General features: G+C 39.8%; 1 protein-coding gene across 4 annotated transcripts in view; it reads left to right on the forward strand.

Moving 5' to 3' along the window:
* The window catches only part of LOC144513436 (NLR family CARD domain-containing protein 3-like), a 49,669-nt gene extending 30,507 nt beyond the window's left edge, over positions 1-19,162 (forward strand). For 2 of the 4 annotated variants that reach the window (XM_078244510.1, XM_078244511.1), the window contains exons 8-11: positions 7,752-7,925; positions 16,092-16,265; positions 16,492-16,665; positions 18,219-19,162. In XM_078244510.1, coding sequence (XP_078100636.1) covers positions 7,752-7,925; positions 16,092-16,265; positions 16,492-16,665; positions 18,219-18,243 — 547 coding nt within the window. In that variant the 3' untranslated portion in view covers positions 18,244-19,162. Of the gene's footprint in view, positions 1-3,556; positions 3,759-4,727; positions 4,902-7,751; positions 7,926-12,293; positions 12,468-16,091; positions 16,266-16,491; positions 16,666-18,218 lie in introns of those variants that run through there. The other 2 variants (XM_078244514.1, XM_078244512.1) reach the window with 2 other exon arrangements.
* The last annotated feature ends 1,356 nt before the right edge of the window (positions 19,163-20,518 follow it).

Here is a 20,518-nt window from a genome sequence, read left to right on the forward strand (position 1 = left end):
CTGGTAATGTCACTTTGATTAATGTCAAGTTGTCATGACCAAGACAACTTCTGGTAATGTCACTTTGATTGATGTCAAGTTGTCATAATCAAGACAACTTCTGGTAATGTCACTTTGATTAATGTCAAGTTGTCATAATCAAGACAACTTCTGGTAATGTCACTTTGATTAATGTCAAGTTGTCATGACCAAGACAACTTCTGGTAATGTCACTTTGATTAATGTCAAGTTGTCATAATCAAGACAACTTCTGGTAATGTCACTTTGATTGATGTCAAGTTGTCATAATCAAGACAACTTCTGGTAATGTCACTTTGATTGATGTCAAGTTGTCATAATCAAGACAACTTCTGGTAATGTCACTTTGATTAATGTCAAGTTGTCATGACCAAGACAACTTCTGGTAATGTCACTTTGATTAATGTCAAGTTGTCATAATCAAGACAACTTCTGGTAATGTCACTTTGATTAATGTCAAGTTGTCATAATCAAGACAACTTCTGGTAATGTCACTTTGATTAATGTCAAGTTGTCATAATCAAGACAACTTCTGGTAATGTCACTTTGATTAATGTCAAGTTGTCATAATCAAGACAACTTCTGGTAATGTCACTTTGATTAATGTCAAGTTGTCATGACCAAGACAACTTCTGGTAATGTCACTTTGATTAATGTCAAGTTGTCATAATCAAGACAACTTCTGGTAATGTCACTTTGATTAATGTCAACTTGTCATAATCAAGACAACTTCTGGTAATGTCACTTTGATTAATGTCAAGTTGTCATAATCAAGACAACTTCTGGTAATGTCACTTTGATTAATGTCAAGTTGTCATAATCAAGACAACTTCTGGTAATGTCACTTTGATTAATGTCAAGTTGTCATAATCAAGACAACCCAAACAATGTCAACTTGTCATGACAAAAACCGAATGACACTTAATGACAGAAGTCAAACATTTATGACTTGTTTATAAGGTTTATTATACATTCATGACAGTGTCATGTCATAGTTATGTGGGTACTGTCAAGTAAAGTGTTACCCAATGTTTAAACATGACATTCTCAAAGTGTGGAGTAACAAAAAAATGTTCAATACAAATGGTGAAATGGTCAGTTTTGTTCTGGAAAAGAATGAAATAAATAAAATGCATCCCTGTAAAATTCTCAGTTGTGCAGGTTTATGTAAACAACTAGTCCATATAATAGTCGTCATCAAATTTTCCACACAAGGATTTTTCTCAGCCAAAAAATAAGAAAACCTTCTTATTTCTATGTTCTACTTTGAATAAATACTCCAAAAATATTCATGTTCAACTTAAAATTATTCTGCTATAGTGCAAGTCTCTGTCAGTTTAATTACACTACATAACGTTAAAACTGTAACCTGAAATCAAACTGTCAAATATAATCTGAACTGTAATTAACATTTATAATGATGGATACACTTTGCATAGATTGACCACCAATACTGAAAGCAATTCACAGTATCGTGATCTGATTTACTTTTACTCATCATCTGGAGGTTGGTAGAATGGTGGCTGTCCTGAGGCCTGGCTGAAAGGCCGCTGAGCTGGACCTTGAGGGTGTGGTGACACCTGGGTGAAGGGTTGAGGTAGATCTGGAGGATGTGCAGGGGGATGGTTGAAAGGTAGAGGTTGAGCCAGATCTTGCAGCAAAGGCTGGTTCATTGTCTCGTTACATGGTGGAGACTGAGGTGAACCCATGCTATATTTAGGAGGCTGAGTAAAGTTGGAAAAGGTAGGCTGAGGCAGCAGTTGTCTTGGGTTGTACCGTGAGGGCTGGACTGGTGCCTGGTAGAAAGGTGGACATGGGGAATTTGACCCAAGAAACTGTGAAAACATTGAGAGCATTTTGAGCTGATGTTCATGCTGTGCTGCTTGCATTTTCAATTGAAACTCAGTGTTGTGTGTGTTGTTTAGGGCACTGCTGATCTATTCAGTGAAGATTTCCAGTATTGTTTCCATCTTGGTCTTCCTTTTCCTGCTTTTGGCAGATGTAGCTGTAAGAAAGAGGAGAACGTGTTTGGTCATTGTATCACAATCATACAAATTAAACAATTAGGCTTGGAGGGTAGACATGAGTATAAGGAAAAAGTTAGCATTAATACAGTACAGTAATAACAGAATACACAATAGTAATGGATGGGTTAACTAAGCGAATACTTTACTAGTGATTTAGCAACAGCCTGATAAAAACATGATGATTCCTACTTCCAGAGGACTTGGTGGCTGTTGTGCTTCTTCCAGTGGTCTCTCTAATGCCTGCAGATGATGAGCTTTCTCCAGGTGTAGATGATGTAGATGGTTCAGAGGACACAGAAGATGCAGATGGGAGTGACTCGGTGGTTGTATCATCTGGTGCAAGCAAACATCATGTAATGCTATAATGTGATGTATTTGATGTATTCTATGCAAATATTATGAGCTGGTTCAGGTTACCACTTTACATAACACCCTCAACACACACAAGTTACCCTGAGAAGATTAGGGTCACATGGTAGCCCTCCTCTTAACTTATATATTAGGTTGTAATATGGGATCTGGTTCTGCAGAGCCAGGTCACCAGTGCACTGGATCATATCTTTGATAGACTGTGTACATTTTTGAATGACAGACACGTACAGGGTAGTCTCTGCTTCTCTGATGGGTTTCCGAGTTGTGCAAAAAAAACTGGGAGCAGCTGACTGGCTCATTGTTTATTCTGTTAACACATTTTCCTCTAAATAACACGCCAACTTTCTAGTCTCCAATTGTAAAACTTATTTGTGATATTTATTTTATAATAAAGTGTGTTTCCACTCAAGATTTTCTATATGCGTATGCTATGTATGTCAAGACTGAAAACGTACCTGTCTCGCCATCCATATCCAGCTCCAATGGCTGACAGCTGACTAACACGGCTAAGCTTGTTATAAAATGGGCAGGGCTTCGGTTATTGGAATCATTGGCTTCTTTAAATTTAGCTTTAAGGCTCTTCCAGCTACGTTCTCCTGTGTCCCCGTTCTTCCATTTCGTTTGCTATTTCTTGAAAAATGGTGCGGTTATGGTATGATCCTTTAAGTTTAGATTGAATTGAAGTATCTCCTCATACACTAATTAGGTCCAACACTTCACTCTCCCTCCATTGACTTGCTCCATCACTGGTCTCTATTTTGTAGGCCTAGTCAAGTTTTTCCCACTGGCGCATAATTGTGATTACTGTTTGACGTAAAAGACGCATCAAATCTTCCTTGGTTGTTCACACTGTGGCCGCATTGAAAAACATCAGACCACTGATTCAGGACCACATTTGGAAGTGAATCTGATTTGAAAAAATCAGATCTGTGCTAGGTTTGAGCGCACTACTTCTGAAGAAGTCTGACCTGGTCACTTGACCCCAAAAAAAATCTAATTTGGGCCACTTTTGCCTGCAGTCTGCAGAACGTAGCCAAAGAGACCAAAGGATATTTCCAAATGCAGGTGTTTAAAGGATCAATATAGTATTGATTGGATTAGAAATTGATTTTTATCATCATCATTTATTCTTTATTCAGATTGCATCACTGCAGATTGTCAGAGACCAGCGGTGCTTCTCTGGCCTCAGCTCTGAAGTCCAACCCCTCCCATCTGAGAGAGCTGGACCTGAGTTACAACAAGCTGCAGGATTCAGGAGTGAAGCTGCTGTGTGGTTTTCTGGAGAGTCCACACTGTAGACTGGAGACCCTGAGGTCAGTTCACTGACTCTATTACTATTAGAGATATAATTCTCACTCCCAACTCGCACAGTATTGACGCTTGGTCACCCATGATCTTTTCCTAAACCTGTCCCGTTCTTGTGCCTCATGTCAGTTAAAAGTAAGTCCCAACCCAGAGCTTCAAATAGTGACGCCAAGGGTCCCTGCCTAGCGTGTATAAATATCAAGCTAAAGGAGACTTTTTGCGTCAATAACAAACACCAAAGACACCTGACCAAGCATCTATTTTTGACGTGATGGGAGTGAGAATGTGTTGTCCTGTCACAAAGAGATGTCATCCTGTTGGGTTCAGGTGTTTGGGATCTCCATCTTCTGAACTTCTACATTCTGAACCTTCTTCATCTCTGACCAGATTATTGATTTGAGGAGGATTATCTTCTAAGGTTACATCATTTACTCTTTATTCAGATGGTGGAACTGCAGTTTGTCAGATATCAGCTGTTCTTCTCTGGTCTCAGCTCTGATTAATTAACAACTGAACCTAATTTATGTACAAACATGACTTAATACAAGAAGTTGTAAATTATGTTTTTGTTCATATGTTCATGTTTCTTTTAGTAAATTTAGTCTGCAGTCACAAGAGTCTTGTGTTTGTTAAAGAAACTGTAGAAAATGTCCACTGTTAGTTGTTAAAGTAAATTAATGTTTATAATTGTTGGTAAATGGTCACATCTGTAAACAGAAGATCCTCTGAACTAATATTGGTTTTAAATGAATAAAGTTTATTTGCTGAAGTAGAAATATTTCTTTGGTTTCCAATAATTTCAAAGTGTTTCACAAATAATGTCTGATCATAGATATTGATCCTTCAAAACACACATTCACACAAACACACACACAAACCGCATGCACACAGTCACAGACTTATAGATGAACACAGAGAAACCAAAGTATATTTCCAAATGCAGCTGTTTAAAGGATCAATATAATATTGATTAGATTTTTTCTTCATCATGTATTCTTTACTCAGATTGGAGCATTGCAGTTTGTCTGAGATCAGCTGTGCTTCTCTGGTCTCAGCTCTGAAGTTCAACCCCTCCCATCTGAGAGAGCTGGACCTGAGAAACAACAAGCTGCAGGATTCAGGAGTGATGCAGCTGTGTGATTTTCTGGAGAGTCCACACTGTAGACTGGAGACTCTGAGGTCAGTTCACTGACTCTGTTACTATTATAGATCTAAAATGTTTAATTAACAACTGAACCTAATGTATTTACAAACATAACTTGCATCTATAAAGTTGTAAATATTTTTTTGTTCATTATTTGTTTATTAACCCTTGTGTTGTCTTCCCATTGGCCATGAACTTGTTGTCCTTCAGTCTTAACAGTTTGAACAACTTTAGTCTGAACTCAAACTGAGACACATGAGAGAGACATCTATATATAAATAATGAAGAAGTTACATAAATCCTTCAAAACAGAACTTCTAGATTTATAATAACTGAAGTCTCTGTCACAGACACTTTCCAACTCCCATACAGGACCACAGAGAGAGAGTGAAGCATATTTCCAATGCAGGTGTTTAAAGTATGTTTATTTGTGTCTGATCTGTGACCAACAACACTTTAACATGTGTATGATTCTTCCTGTCCAACCCGTTCTCACACCCAACTCTTAAAATACTGACGCTTGGTCACCCATGATCTTTTCCTAAACCTAACTGTCCCGTTCTTGTGCTTCATATCAGTTAAACGTACGTCCCCACCCAGAGCTTCAATAGTGACACCAAGGGTCCCTGCCAAGCTTGTCTAACTATGAAGCTAAAGGAGACTTTTTGCGACAATAACAAACACCAAAGGCACCTGACCAAGCGTTGCTTTCTGACGTGATGGGAGTGAGAATGTGTTGTCCTGTCACAAAGAGATGTCCTCCTGTTGGGTTCAGGTGTTTGGGATCTCCATCTTCTGAACTTCTACATTCTGAACCTTCTTCATCTCTGAACAGATTATTGATTTGGATGATTTCAAACAGGAGGATTATCTTCTAAGGTTACATCATTTACTCTTTATTCAGATGGTGGAACTGCAGTTTGTCAGATATCAGCTGTGCTTCTCTGGTCTCAGCTCTGATTATTTAAACAAACTGAACCTAATTTATGTACAAACATGACTTAATACAAGAAGTTGTAAATTATGCTATTTCACATGTTCATGTTTCTTTTAGTAAATTTAGTCTGCAGTCACAAGAGTCTTGTGTTTGTTAAAGAAACTGTAGACATGTCCACTGTTAGTTGATGAAGTAAATGAATGTTTACAATTGTTGGTAAATGGTCACATCTGTACACAGAAGATCTTCTGAACTAATATTGGTTTTTAAATGAATAAAGTTTATTTGCTGAAGTAGAAATATCTTTGGTTTCCACATTTCAAAGTGTTTCACAAATAATGTCAGATCATAGATATTGATCCTTCAAAACACACATTCACACAAACACACACACACACACATGCACACAGTCACAGACTTATAGATGAACACAGAGAAACCAAAAGGTATATTTCCAAATGCAGCTGTTTAAAGGATCAATATATATTGATTGAATTAGAAATTGTTTTTTCTTCATCATGTATTCTTTACTCAGATTGGAGCATTGCAGTTTGTCTGAGATCAGCTGTGCTTCTCTGGTCTCAGCTCTGAAGTTCAACCCCTCCCATCTGAGAGAGCTGGACCTGAGAAACAACAAGCTGCAGGATTCAGGAGTGAAAGCAGCTGTGTGATTTTCTGGAGAGTCCACACTGTAGACTGGAGACTCTGAGGTCAGTTCACTGACTCTGTTACTATTATAGATCTAAAATGTTTAATTAACAACTGAACCTAATGTATTTACAAACATAACTTGCATCTATAAAGTTGTAAATATTTTTTTGTTCATTATTTGTTTATTAACCCTTGTGTTGTCTTCCCATTGGCCATGAACTTGTTGTCCTTCAGTCTTAACAGTTTGAACAACTTTAGTCTGAACTCAAACTGAGACACATGAGAGAGACATCTATATATAAATAATGAAGAAGTTACATAAATCCTTCAAAACAGAACTTCTAGATTTATAATAACTGAAGTCTCTGTCACAGACACTTTCCAACTCCCATACAGGACCACAGAGAGAGAGTGAAGCATATTTCCAATGCAGGTGTTTAAAGTATGTTTATTTGTGTCTGATCTGTGACCAACAACACTTTAACATGTGTATGATTCTTCCTGTCCAACCCGTTCTCACACCCAACTCTTAAAATACTGACGCTTGGTCACCAATGATCTTTTCCTAAACCTAACTGTCCCGTTCTTGTGCTTCATATCAGTTAAACGTACGTCCCCACCCAGAGCTTCAATAATGACACCAAGGGTCCCTGCCAAGCTTGTCTAACTATGAAGCTAAAGGAGACTTTTTGCGACAATAACAAACACCAAAGGCACCTGACCAAGCGTTGCTTTCTGACGTGATGGGAGTGAGAATGTGTTGTCCTGTCACAAAGAGATGTCCTCCTGTTGGGTTCAGGTGTTTGGGATCTCCATCTTCTGAACTTCTACATTCTGAACCTTCTTCATCTCTGAACAGATTATTGATTTGGATGATTTCAAACAGGAGGATTATCTTCTAAGGTTACATCATTTACTCTTTATTCAGATGGTGGAACTGCAGTTTGTCAGATATCAGCTGTTCTTCTCTGGTCTCAGCTCTGATTATTTAAAAACTGAACCTAATTTATGTACAACCATACACAGGCACACACACACACACACAGACACATACAGACAAACGCACACACAGACACACACATGCACAAACACACAGACAGACACACACAGACACAGGCACACACACACAGAGAAACACACAGAGAAACACACACACACACACACACACACACACACACACACACACTGATGAAAACAAAGAACCAAAGGTTATTTCCAAATGCAGCTATTTAAAGGATCAATATAGTATTGATTGAATTAGAAATTGTTTTTTTATCATCATTTATTCTTTATTCAGATTGGAAGGCTGCAGTTTGTCAGAGATCAGCTGTGCTTCTCTGGTCTCAGCTCTGAAGTCCAACCCCTCCCATCTGAGAGAACTGGACCTGAGTTACAACAAGCTGCAGGATTCAGGAGTGAAGCAGCTGTGTGGTTTTCTGGAGAGTCCAGACTGTAGACTGGAGACTCTGAGGTCAGTTCACTGACTCTGTTACTATTAGAGATATAATATGTTTAATTAACAAACTGAAACTAATGTATGTACAAACATAACTTACATCTATAAAGTTGTAAATGTTCTTTTGTTCATATATTCATGTTTCTTGTAGTACATTTAGTCTGCAGTCCCAGAAGACTTGTGTTTATAGTGAGGTGAAGTCATGCCCCTTCCAGTGGACCTCATGTGACCTTAATTCGGAAAACCATATGAACGGTAGTGAACGAGGAGATGAAAATCATTTATTGTTCCGGTTTGAATTGAGCCATGTATTACAAATATATTCGTCAATTTAAAAGATAAATTTTCAACCGATGAAAGTCTCAGTTAGCCGTAGGTTTGTCATATGACCACTTTGTTTTGTGTGAGACCACTCAGTGAACTACATCTTTCGTCTCACACAATTTACGTCACCTAGCTTGATGCTCAACTTGCTCGCTAGCTAGCTTAGCTCTGTTCCACAACACATGTAACGTTATCTTACCTGATGTGTTTTATCCAGTGAAGTGTTTTCAGCAGATAAGCTAAAGAACAAGTAAGATCCTCTGCTCATTTGAGTAACGTTACATCCCCTGTACGATACACACAGATGCTTTTTAAAGTGCCCATATTCTGCTCATTTTCAGGTTCATAACTGTATTTTAAGGTTGTACCAGAATAGGTTTACATGGTTTAATTATCAAAAAACACCATATTGTTGTTGTACAGCACAGCTCTCTCTCACTGCTGCAGATCCTCTTTCAGCTGGTCTCTGTTTCAGCTACAGAGTGAGACCTCTCTTCTTCTGTACTATCTTTGATTGCACATGCTCAGTAGCTCAGATGTAGCTCATGTCAGCTAGCTAGCTCCATAGACAGTAAAAGAAAGGCTGTTTCTCCTCCTTCAGTCAGTTACAAGGCAGGATTAGCTGGGAGACTTCTTCTAAATGAGGACGCACATGGAAGTAGTTCTTTAGTAGATTATGGTGAACTGGTGTGTTGTAGCAGTGCTTTGCTATTGAGAACGAGGTAGCATGCTAGCGTTAGCATTAGCGTTATCATGCTAACGCTACGAGCTAACAGTTGTGGTTAGCCAGCTCGTTTCGGCTTGTGACGTCACAAGCCGTGCCGATTTTGAACAGCTCACCCAGAGACTGACGGCAGGACACATTCAGGAACCGTATCTCACTCAGAACAGCATGGAGGGATTTTTTTACAAAGTTTGTATGTGTATGAAGCACCAGAGACACAGAAGAACACCCCAAATCCCAGAAAAAGTGTTTTTTTCATAATATGGGCACTTTAAGGTTTTTTCTGAGACCTTTTGAAGGTTTTTGTCACATTTTTAATGCTTTAAAAACATCATGGTCTAAATACCTAATTTATGTTACATTATAACTAATTTTTAGTATAAAAAAGCAGAAATTATGAATTATTTTGACTAATAGTTAAGATCAGAGGATGTTGAGTGGATCACAGACTGGTTTATGTCAAAGTTTAGTCAGGATACTGTTTTGAAACCATTTAAAAAAAATGATTTAAAATTGAATAAAACACCCAAAGTTCAATCAAAGTAATCATTAATTTCACCTGTGAAGCACATTCATGCCTCCATGTTATTTTTGGTCAATTTGTTAAAGTTTTAAAATCCCTTCAGTTCACTTGTATTCTGGGTTTCTCTGAGCACAAATCACAAAAACTTTTAAGTGTGTCAGTCTGAACAGTTTGAACAAATTTAGTCTGAACTGAAACTGAGACACATGATGGAGACATCTATATATAAATAATTAAAAGATCTTCAAGAAGTCCAAAGCCTTTTCAAGAAGGTGTTTCATGTAAAATCTTCAAAACACTGTATTGTACAGAACTTATACATTTATAATAACTGAAGCCTCTCTGTCACAGACACTTTAAAACTCCCATACAGGACCACAGAGAGAGAGTGAAGCATATTAGACGATACTTTAACATCTGTACGATGCTTCCTGACCAACCCGTCCTCACTCCCAACTCCTAAAATACTGACGCTTGGTCACCAATGATCTTTTTTTAAACCTAACTGTCCCGTTCTTGTGCTTCATGTCAGTTAAACGTACGTCCTGACCCAGAGCTTCAAATAGTGACGCCAAGGGGTCCCTGCCAAGCGTGTCTAACTATGACGCTAAAGGAGACTTTTTGTGTCAATAACAAACACCAAAAGGACCTGACCAAGCGTTGCTTTCTGACGTGATGGGAGTGAGAATGTGTTGTCCTGTCACAAAGAGATGTCATCCTGGATTATCTTCTAAGGTTACATCATTTACTCTTTATTCAGATGGTGGAACTGCAGTTTGTCAGATATCAGCTGTTCTTCTCTGGTCTCAGCTCTGATTAATTAACAACTGAACCTAATTTATGTACAAACATAACTTAAACCATGAAGTTGTAAATGTTGTTTTTGTTCATATTTTCATGTTTCTTTTAGTAAATTTAGTCTGCAGTCACAAAAGACTTGTGTTTGTTAAAGAAACTGTAGAAAATGTCCACGGTTGGTTGTTAAAGTAAATTAATGTTTATATTTGTTGGTAAATGGTCACATCTGTAAACAGAAGATCCTCTGAACTAATATTGGTTTTAAATGGATAAAGTTTACTAGCTGAAGTAGAAATATTTCTTTGGTTTCTGTTAATTTCAAATGTCTGATCATTGATATTGATCCTTCTGAACACACGCAAACACAAACATACACAGACACACACACAGACACACACAGAAACACACACAGAGAAACACAAACACACAGACAAACCCACACACACACACACACACACACACACACACACACACACACACGCGAGCACACACACACAGACATATAGATGAACACAGAGAGACCAAAGGATATTTCCAAATGCAGCTGTTTAAAGGATTGATATATTATTGAATTGATTAGACATGTATTTTTATCATTGTCATTTATTTTTTATTCAGATTGGAGAACTGCAGTTTGTCAAAGATCAGCGGTGCTTCTCTGGTCTCAGCTCTGAAGTCCAACCCCTCCCATCTGAGAGAACTGGACCTGAGTCTCAACAAGCTGCAGGATTCAGGAGTGAAGCTGCTGTGTGGTTTTCTGGAGAGTCCAGACTGTAGACTGGAGACTCTGAGGTCAGTTCACTGACTCTGTTACTATTAGAGATCTAATATGTTTAATTAACAAGTGAAACTAAGGCATCTACAAACATAACTTGCATATATGAAGTTGTAAATGTTCTTTTGTTCATATTTTCATGTTTCTTGTAGTACATTTAGTCTGCAGTCCCAGTAGACTTGAGTTTATTAACCCTCGTGTTGTCTTCCCATCGGCCATGAACTTGTTGTCCTTCGGGGTCAAAATTGAAAATGAACCTTTTTTTGGTGCTATTTTCCTCAACGTTTTTGTCACATTTTTGTAACGCTTTATGAAAAAAATCATGGTCTATATACCTAATTTATATGACAATGTAACTAAATCGTTTAAAAAAGCAGAATTTTTTTGTTTACAAAAGCAGACATTATTAATTATTTTTACTAATAGTTAAGATCAGAGGATGTTGAATGGATCACAGACTGGTTTATGTCAAAGGTTTATGCTTCCTAATCTCTGAACAGATTATTGATTTGGATGATTTAAAACAGGAGGATTATCTTCTAAGGTTACATCATTTACTCTTCATTCAGATGGTGGAACTGCAGTTTGTCAGATATCAGCTGTTCTTCTCTGGTCTCAGCTCTGATTAATTAACAACTGAACCTAACTCATGTACAAACATCACTTAAACCATGAAGTTGTAAATGTTGTTTTTGTTCATATTTTCATGTTTCTTGTAGTAAATTTAATCTGCAGTTACAAGAGTCTTGTGTTTGTTAAAGAAACTGTAGAAAATGTTGACTGTTGTTAAAGTAAATCAATGTTTATAATTGTTGGTAAATGGTCACATCTGTATTCAGAAGATCTTCTGAACTAATATTGGTTTTAAATGGATAACGTTTACTTGCTGAAGTAGAAATATTTCTTTGGTTTCTGATAATTTCCAAAGGTTTTCACAAATAATGTCTAATCATATATATTGATCCTTCACAACACACACACAGAAACACAAACACACAGAAACACACACAGACACACACATACACACACACACACACACACACACAGTAATACACACACTGTAACACACAGACACACACATACACACACACACACACACACAGACAAAAACACTCACAGGCATATAGATAAACACAGAGAGACCAAAGGGTATTTCCAAATGCAGCTGTTTAAACGATCAATATAGTATTGATTGGATTAGAAATTGATTTTTATCATCGTCATTTACTCTTCATTCAGATGGTGGAACTGCAGTTTGTCAGATATCAGCTGTTCTTCTCTGGTCTCAGCTCTGAAGTCCAACCCCTCCCATCTGAGAGAACTGGACCTGAGTCTCAACAAGCTGCAGGATTCAGGAGTAAAGCTGCTGTGTGGTTTTCTGGAGAGTCCACACTGTAGACTGGAGACTCTGAGGTCAGTTCACTGACTCTGTTACTATTAGAGATATAATATGTTTAATTAACAACTGAAACTAATTTATGTACAAACATAACTTACATGTATAGTTGTAAATGTTCTTTTGTTCATATGTTCATATTTCTTGTTGTACATTCAGTCTGCAGTCCAAGAAGACTTGTGTTTATTAACCCTTGTGTTGTCTTCCCATCGGCCATGAACTTGTTGTCATTCATGGTCAAAATTGAAAATTAACCTTTTTTTGGTGCTATTTTCCTCAACATTTTGTCCCTTTTTCCTTTGCTTTTGAAGGTTTTGGTCACATTTTTAATGCTTTAAAAAAATCATGATAGAAATTGTGAATTATTTTGACTAATAGTTAAGATCAGAGGATGTTGAGCAGATCACAGACTGGTTTATGTCAAAGTTTAGTCAGGATACTGTTTTGAAACAAATCAAAAAAAAATATTCAAATGCTTTAAAAATGAATAAAACACCCAAAGTATAATCAAAGTAATCATTCATTTTACCTGTAAAGCACATTCATGCATCCATGTAGCCTAGAAATCTAGACCAACCTAGCGGCAGCAAATGCAATTTGCAGTCAGGGTCAGTCTAGCAACTCTCCGTTGGCTTGCAAGCTGGAAAAACCAAATTCTGGTCAGGCCAATCACATCGTGTATAGAGTCGGTGGGCGGGCTTAACATGAGGATGGCAGAGTTGTGACGGTTCCGCATGAATTCCCTGCTACTTGAAAACAAAGAAGATGGCTGCTGCTGCTGGTGAACAGCGGTCTTTCGAATCAGCTTTGGCCGCGACTCTGGAAGACTTGGAGTTAAGCACTCAAGTCATTCTTAAAAAAGGAAGATGTGTTCATTTTGCCGACCCGGATACGGCAAAAGTTTAATCAACTAGCTAGCGTTGCTCTGGTTGGCTATGAATGCAGAAGGAATTTGAAAGACAACCGTTTATCCCGCCCCTCGGATTGAGCCCAGCCAATGGTGATTTCCCAGACCCAATATCTTGATGTGGAGGAGGCCCCGGGGAAGACCCAGGACTAGGTGGAGGCACGTCCAGCTGGGAGGAGGCCCCGGGGAAGACCCAGGACTAGGTGGATGCACGTCCAGCTGGGAGGAGGCCTCGGGGAAGACCCAGGACTAGGTGGAGGCACGTCCAGCTGGGAGGAGGCCCCGGGGAAGACCCAGGACTAGGTGGATGCACGTCCAGCTGGGAGGAGGCCTCGGGGAAGACCCAGGACTAGGTGGAGGCACGTCCAGCTGGGAGGAGGCCCCGGGGAAGACCCAGGACTAGGTGGAGGGACGTCCAGCTGGGAGGAGGCCCCGGGGAAGACCCAGGACTAGGTGGAGGGACGTCCAGCTGGGAGGAGGCCCCGGGGAAGACCCAGGACTAGGTGGAGGGACGTCCCAGCTGGGAGGAGGCCTCGGGGAAGACCCAGGACTAGGTGGAGGGACGTCCAGCTGGGAGGAGGCCCCGGGGAAGACCCAGGACTAGGTGGAGGGACGTCCAGCTGGGAAGAGGCCCCGGGGAAGACCCAGGACTAGGTGGATGCACGTCCAGCTGGGAGGAGGTCTCTGGGAAGACCCAGGACTAGGTGGAGGGACGTCCAGCTGGGAGGAGGCCCCGGGGAAGACCCAGGACTAGGTGGAGGGACGTCCAGCTGGGAGGAGGCCTCGGGGGAGACCCAGGACTAGGTGGAGGGACGTCCAGCTGGGAAGAGGCCCCGGGGAAGACCCAGGACTAGGTGGAGGGACGTCCAGCTGGGAAGAGGCCCCGGGGAAGACCCAGGACTAGGTGGATGCACGTCCAGCTGGGAGGAGGCCTCGGGGGAGACCCAGGACTAGGTGGAGGGACGTCCAGCTGGGAGGAGGCCTCGGGGAAGACCCAGGACTAGGTGGAGGGATTATATCTCCAACCTGGCCTGGGAACGCCTCGGGATCCCCCAGTCAGAGCTGGTTAATGTGGCAGGCTAGCATCCATGTTATTTTTGGGCAATCTGTTGAAGTTTTAATTTCCCTTCAGTTCATGTGTTTTCTGCGTTTCTCTGAGTACAAATCACAACAATGTTAAAGTGTGTCAGTCTGAACAGTTTGAACAAATTTAGTCTGAACTCAAACTGAGACACATGAGAGAGACATCTATATATAAATAATTAAAAGATCTTCAAGAAGTCCAAAGCCTTTTCAAGAAGGTCTCTTATATACAACCTTCAAAGCATCGTACTTTACAGAAATTATAGATTTATAATAACTGAAGCCTCTCTGTCATCGACACTTTAAATCTCCCATACAGGACCACAGAGAGAGAGTGAAACATATTTCCAAATGCAGGTGTTTAAAGTATGTTTATTTGTGTCTGATCTGTGACCAACGACACTTTAACATCTGTACGATGCTTCCTGTACAACCCATTCTCACTCCCAACTCCTAAAATACTAACACTTGGTCACCCATGATATTTTCCTAAATGTAACTGTCCCGTTCTTTGGCCCCATGGCAACGTACGTCCAGACCCAGAGCATCAAATAGTGACGCCAAGGGTCCCTGCCAAGCTTGTCTAACTATGACGCTAAAGGAGACTTTTTGTGTCAATAACAAACACCAAAAGGACCTGACCAAGCGTTGCTTTCTGACGTGATGGGAGTGAGAATGTGTTGTCCTGTCACAAAGAGATGTCCTCCTGGATTATCTTCTAAGGTTACATCATTTACTCTTTATTCAGATGGTGGAACTGCAGTTTGTCAGATATCAGCTGTTCTTCTCTGGTCTCAGCTCTGATTAATTAACAACTGAACCTAACTTATGTACAAACATAACTTAAACCATGAAGTTGTAAATGTTTTTTTTGTTCATATTTTCATGTTTCTTTTAGTAAATTTAGTCTGCAGTCACAAGAGACTTGTGTTTGTTAAAGAAACTGTAGAAAATGTCCACTGTTAGTTGATGAAGTAAATGAATGTTTACAATTGTTGGTTTCTGTTAATATCACATGTTTGATCACTGATATTGATCCTTCAGAACACACACACACACACACAGACACACACACACACACACACACACACACACACACACACACATACACACACACACACATACACACATACACACACACATACACACACACACACACACACACACACACACATACACACACACACACACATACACACACACACACACATACACACACACACACACACACATACACACACACACATACACACACACACACACACACACACACACACACACACACACACACACACACACACACATACACACATACACACACACATACACACATACACACATACACACACACATACACACATACACACACACATACACACATACACACACACATACACACACACACACACACACACACACACACACACACACATACACACACACATACACACACACACACACGCACACACACACAAACACGCACACACACACAAACAGAGAGAAACACACACACATAAAGAAACACACACAGACATATAGATGAACACAAAGAGACCAAAGCATATTTCCAAATGCAGCTGTTTAAACGATCAATATAGTATTGATTGGATTAGAAATTGATTTTTATCATCGTCATTTATTCTTTATTCAGATTGAGGAACTGCAGTTTGTCAAAGATCAGCTGTGATTCTCTGGTCTCAGCTCTGAAGTCCAACCCCTCCCATCTGAGAGAATTGGACCTGAGTTACAACAAGCTGCAGGATTCAGGAGTGAAGCAGCTGTGTGGTTTTCTGGAGAGTCCACACTGTAGACTGGAGACTCTGAGGTCAGTTCACTGACTCTGTTACTATTATAAATCTAAAATGTTTAATTAACAACTGAAACTAATTTATCAATATACACACACACATACACAGAGACACAGACACAACCACGCACAGATGAAAACAAAGAGACCCAAGCAGATTTCCAAATGCAGCTGTTTAAAGGATAATATAGTATTGATTGGATAAGAAATGGATTTTTATTTTCATCATTTATTCTTTATTCAGATTGAGGAACTGCAGTTTGTCAGAGACCAGCTGTGCTTCTCTGGTATCAACTCTGAATTTCAACCCCTCCCATCTGAGAGAGCTGGACCTGAGTAACAACAAGCTGCAGGATTCAGACGTGAAGCAGCTGTGTGATCTTGTGGAGAGTCCAAACTATCGACTGAAGACTCTGAGGTCAGTAGAGGGTTAGAGTCAGTCCATGCTGGTTTCAGCTGTATTGAACTAAACACAGTTAGTATCAAAGCAAAGATCCAGTATTTGCTGTAAACCTCCAACCTTCTCAGTGAAGCTGTGAGAGGAGAGCGAGGACAGTCAGCCAATCAGATGAGCCAGAAGCTTGTTGTGATCATGTGTTTGAGTTGATTTGAAGATGACTGTTGTTGTTGTGTTCATGTCTGCAGGAAATAAATCTGGATTACAGCTGACAGCATCACAACATGTACAGAGATATCAAACTGTCCAACCATCAAATCTGATCTGTTTGTTCTCTCATTTCAACACTAAAACAACTGATCAGTTCATCTTTGTCACAGCTCTGAGATCAGTCTGACTGAAGTAAATCACTCGCTCTTGTTTCATAGAACCAGCATTACATTTAGTAACCATGTGGTCTTCATACAGAGCAGAAGCTCTGCTGAAGTCCAGTAATAACAGCTGATGTTTTACTGTTCAGTCCTTAACATCATATATCTGTCTGTCCTGTCATTTCTGTTAATATTTTTACAACAGAATCCATATTTACATATTTATCATATTTAAAAGTAGATGACACATGCAGATGGTTTTTAACTCTGAACAGCAGGAAATCATCATTAAAGTGAGCAGTGATCATCTCTCTTAGTAATGATGCATTCAGGACTCAGCAGTTTATTTCCACTGTATACTTCAGTGAAATCTGCAGAGTCAACAGACTTGATGCCCAAAGTCTCTGCAGGTCTGTGAGCTTCACTCCACCACGTTAACATGAGAGCTGAAAGAAAGCAGGTGGTAGATACATGCTGAATAACATCAGAAGGATATGTCCTCTTCTAACCCAGAAGGTGGCTCAGGTTCTGGTTCAGGTTCTAGTCATCTCACGTCTAGACTACTGCAATCGGATCAGGCCCAGCTTACATCCAGGACACGGTCAAACCCTACAGCCCAGCCTGCCCACTCCACTCTGCATCAGCCAACCTGCTTGCTGCCCCCTCACAGCGAGGGACAGCTAATTACTCAATGAAGTCCAGACTGTTTGCTGTCCTGGCTCCTAAATGGTGGAATGAGCTCCCTTTTGACATCAGGATGGCCGAAGGCCTACGCGTCTTCGGCCGAAGGCTAAAAACACGTCTCTTCCGACTGCCTCTTTCGGGAAAAAAAAAGAGTTTTTTATATATATATATATATATATATATATATATATATATATATGCACTCTCATATGGCTCTTTGTCGTTTTGCTTATTTAAAGCTAATGTACTTGCACTTACTACTTGTTGTCTGGAGTTTGCACCTTCAAGGTTGAAAGCACTTAATCGGGAAGTCACTTTGGATAAAAATGTCGGCTGAATGATATGTAATGTAATGTAATAAAAGCAGGCTGCTCTAAACAGCTGCTCCACTTGGTGTCTGAACAGAAATGAAGTCTCTGCTGCTCTTTGTACTGGATGTGCTGCTTCACTGACTGACAGCTGATAAACGGAGTCTCTGGAAATACTCATTTATCTCCTCTATTGTTCTTCTCTCATCAGATGGAAGGAGTCTGACCCAGAGTGATCAGAAAGGAGGATGTGTTGAGACCCGATGTGGAGTCCTCCATCATCCCTGTGTGTTCCTGGATCTGACTGAGTATCATCAGTGTATCTGGACTGCTCTGCTGCTGCTCTGTCCTTCTACAGTCTCTGCAGACACACAGAGACTCCTCCACTCCTTCTGCTCCACACTTAGTCTCTAATGTCCAGCTCTATCTCCACAGCGCTGTGGAGTCAGGTCTGGCTACACAACAGATGCATTCTGGGATAGGAGAAATAAATTGTATAAAGCGTTTGCACACTAAGTCTGAAGTGTTTCTTTGTGTTTTTATGTGTCATCCTATGTGTCAAAAACACTACTGTGCAGATTCAGTGGGCCACACATCACGGAAGAAAACCTGGAAGATTAGAGACTTTTTTTGGTGAATGAAGCACATAGTACTTTAATGGATGTATTACAGGACCTGGAGGCAACGTTAATGGTAGTAGTGTTGTAGCAGTGCTTTGCTATTGAGAACGAGGTCGCATGCTAGCGTTAGCATGCTAACGCTACGAGCTAATGGATGCGGTTAGCCAGCTCGTTTCGGCTTGTGACGTCACAAGCCGTGCAGATGTTGACCAGCTGACCTGGAGACTGAAGGCAGGACACATTCAGAAACCGTATCTCATTCAGAACAGCATGGAGGGTAGTTTTCTTAGTGTGTATGAAGCACCAGAGACACAAAATAACTCCCCAAATCCCAGAAAAAGTGTTTTTTTTTTCATAATATGGGCTCTTTAAAGGTTTATACACATTTTTTAATCATTACCCGATACCTAATATAGTATATGAGGGATATGTGTGTAACAATAAACTGTTAATTAACAGCAGTACTAATAATTAGCAAACATTATTAATTATTATTTCATGATTTGTTAACAGTAAAATACTGAAAGCAGCAGAACTGAACACTTTGTGTGATTATGTATCGTATATATAAATATTCAACATTCAACAAAGTTATAGCAACGTATTCTCCTTATATATCGTTGTATATCGTGCTGTACTAGCGCAGACATTTAACATAAATATCATTACATGGTTAAACCTGATTGGCTCTTACCAGTGTATCTCTGTGTGGACTTCCTCCACAGCAATCCCACCAATCAGTCCCAAAACCTCCCAGTTAGACAGGAAATGATCTAACATATTCTTATTAAAACCTCCCAGTTAGACAGGAAATGATCTAACATATTCTTATTAAAACCTCCCAGTTAGACAGGAAATGATCTAACATATTCTTATTAAAACCTCCCAGTTAGAGAGGAAATGATCTAACATATTCTTATTAAAACCTCCCAGTTAGACAGGAAATGATCTAACATATTCTTATTAAAACCTCCCAGTTAGAGAGGAAATGATCTAACATATTCTTATTAAAACCTCCCAGTTAGAGAGGAAATGATCTAACATATTCTTATTAAAACCTCCCAGTTAGAGAGGAAATGATCTAACATATTCTTATTAAAACCTCCCAGTTAGAGAGGAAATGATCTAACATATTCTTATTAAAACCTCCCAGTTAGAGAGGAAATGATCTAACATATTCTTATTAAAACCTCCCAGTTAGACAGGAAATGATCTAACATATTCTTATTAAAACCTCCCAGTTAGACAGGAAATGATCTAACATATTCTTATTAAAACCTCCCAGTTAGAGAGGAAATGATCTAACATATTCTTATTAAAACCTCCTGATCCAGAGCTGTTTAAAAAGTGGCCAGTCACTGTTGAGCTCAGCTGACAAATAGCTGCAAATGTCCTTTTGATGGTTCCTTATATTTCTTATGTGATTGCTATATAATAGAGTTGTATATACCGTATTTTCCGGACTATAAGTCGCATTTATTTAGACATTTATTTCACAAAAAACAAGACCAAGAACAGACATTTAATCTGGAAAGACAAGTTATTAAACTACCCAACAGCCCCCAGAACAAGGGGCTGAATACGGTAGGTGTCTCTACGTTAACGTAACGTAACAGCTCTGTTGACGAGCCTCTCCCAGCAGCACGTTGTTCAAGCACCCATCTGTGGACTCCTTCCTCCAGCTCTGGCCATCTGGATTTCAGCGCGACTAGCTTTCTTTGTTTTCTTCATTGCAGTAAGACTAACCTTTTCTCCAGTCCCTCACAAGTTTCTCTCTCACTCCAAACTCTCCTTCTGCTGCTCGATGACCGTTTCCGGCTGCGTGTTTTACTACCTGCAGTCTCCTGCAGCTTCTTTTCTTTCTCAGTTGTCTTTAGGAGCAGCATATAGT

This window comes from Sander vitreus, unplaced genomic scaffold (assembly GCF_031162955.1).
Source record: "Sander vitreus isolate 19-12246 unplaced genomic scaffold, sanVit1 ctg250_0, whole genome shotgun sequence".
NCBI classification, from domain to species: Eukaryota; Metazoa; Chordata; class Actinopteri; order Perciformes; family Percidae; genus Sander; species Sander vitreus.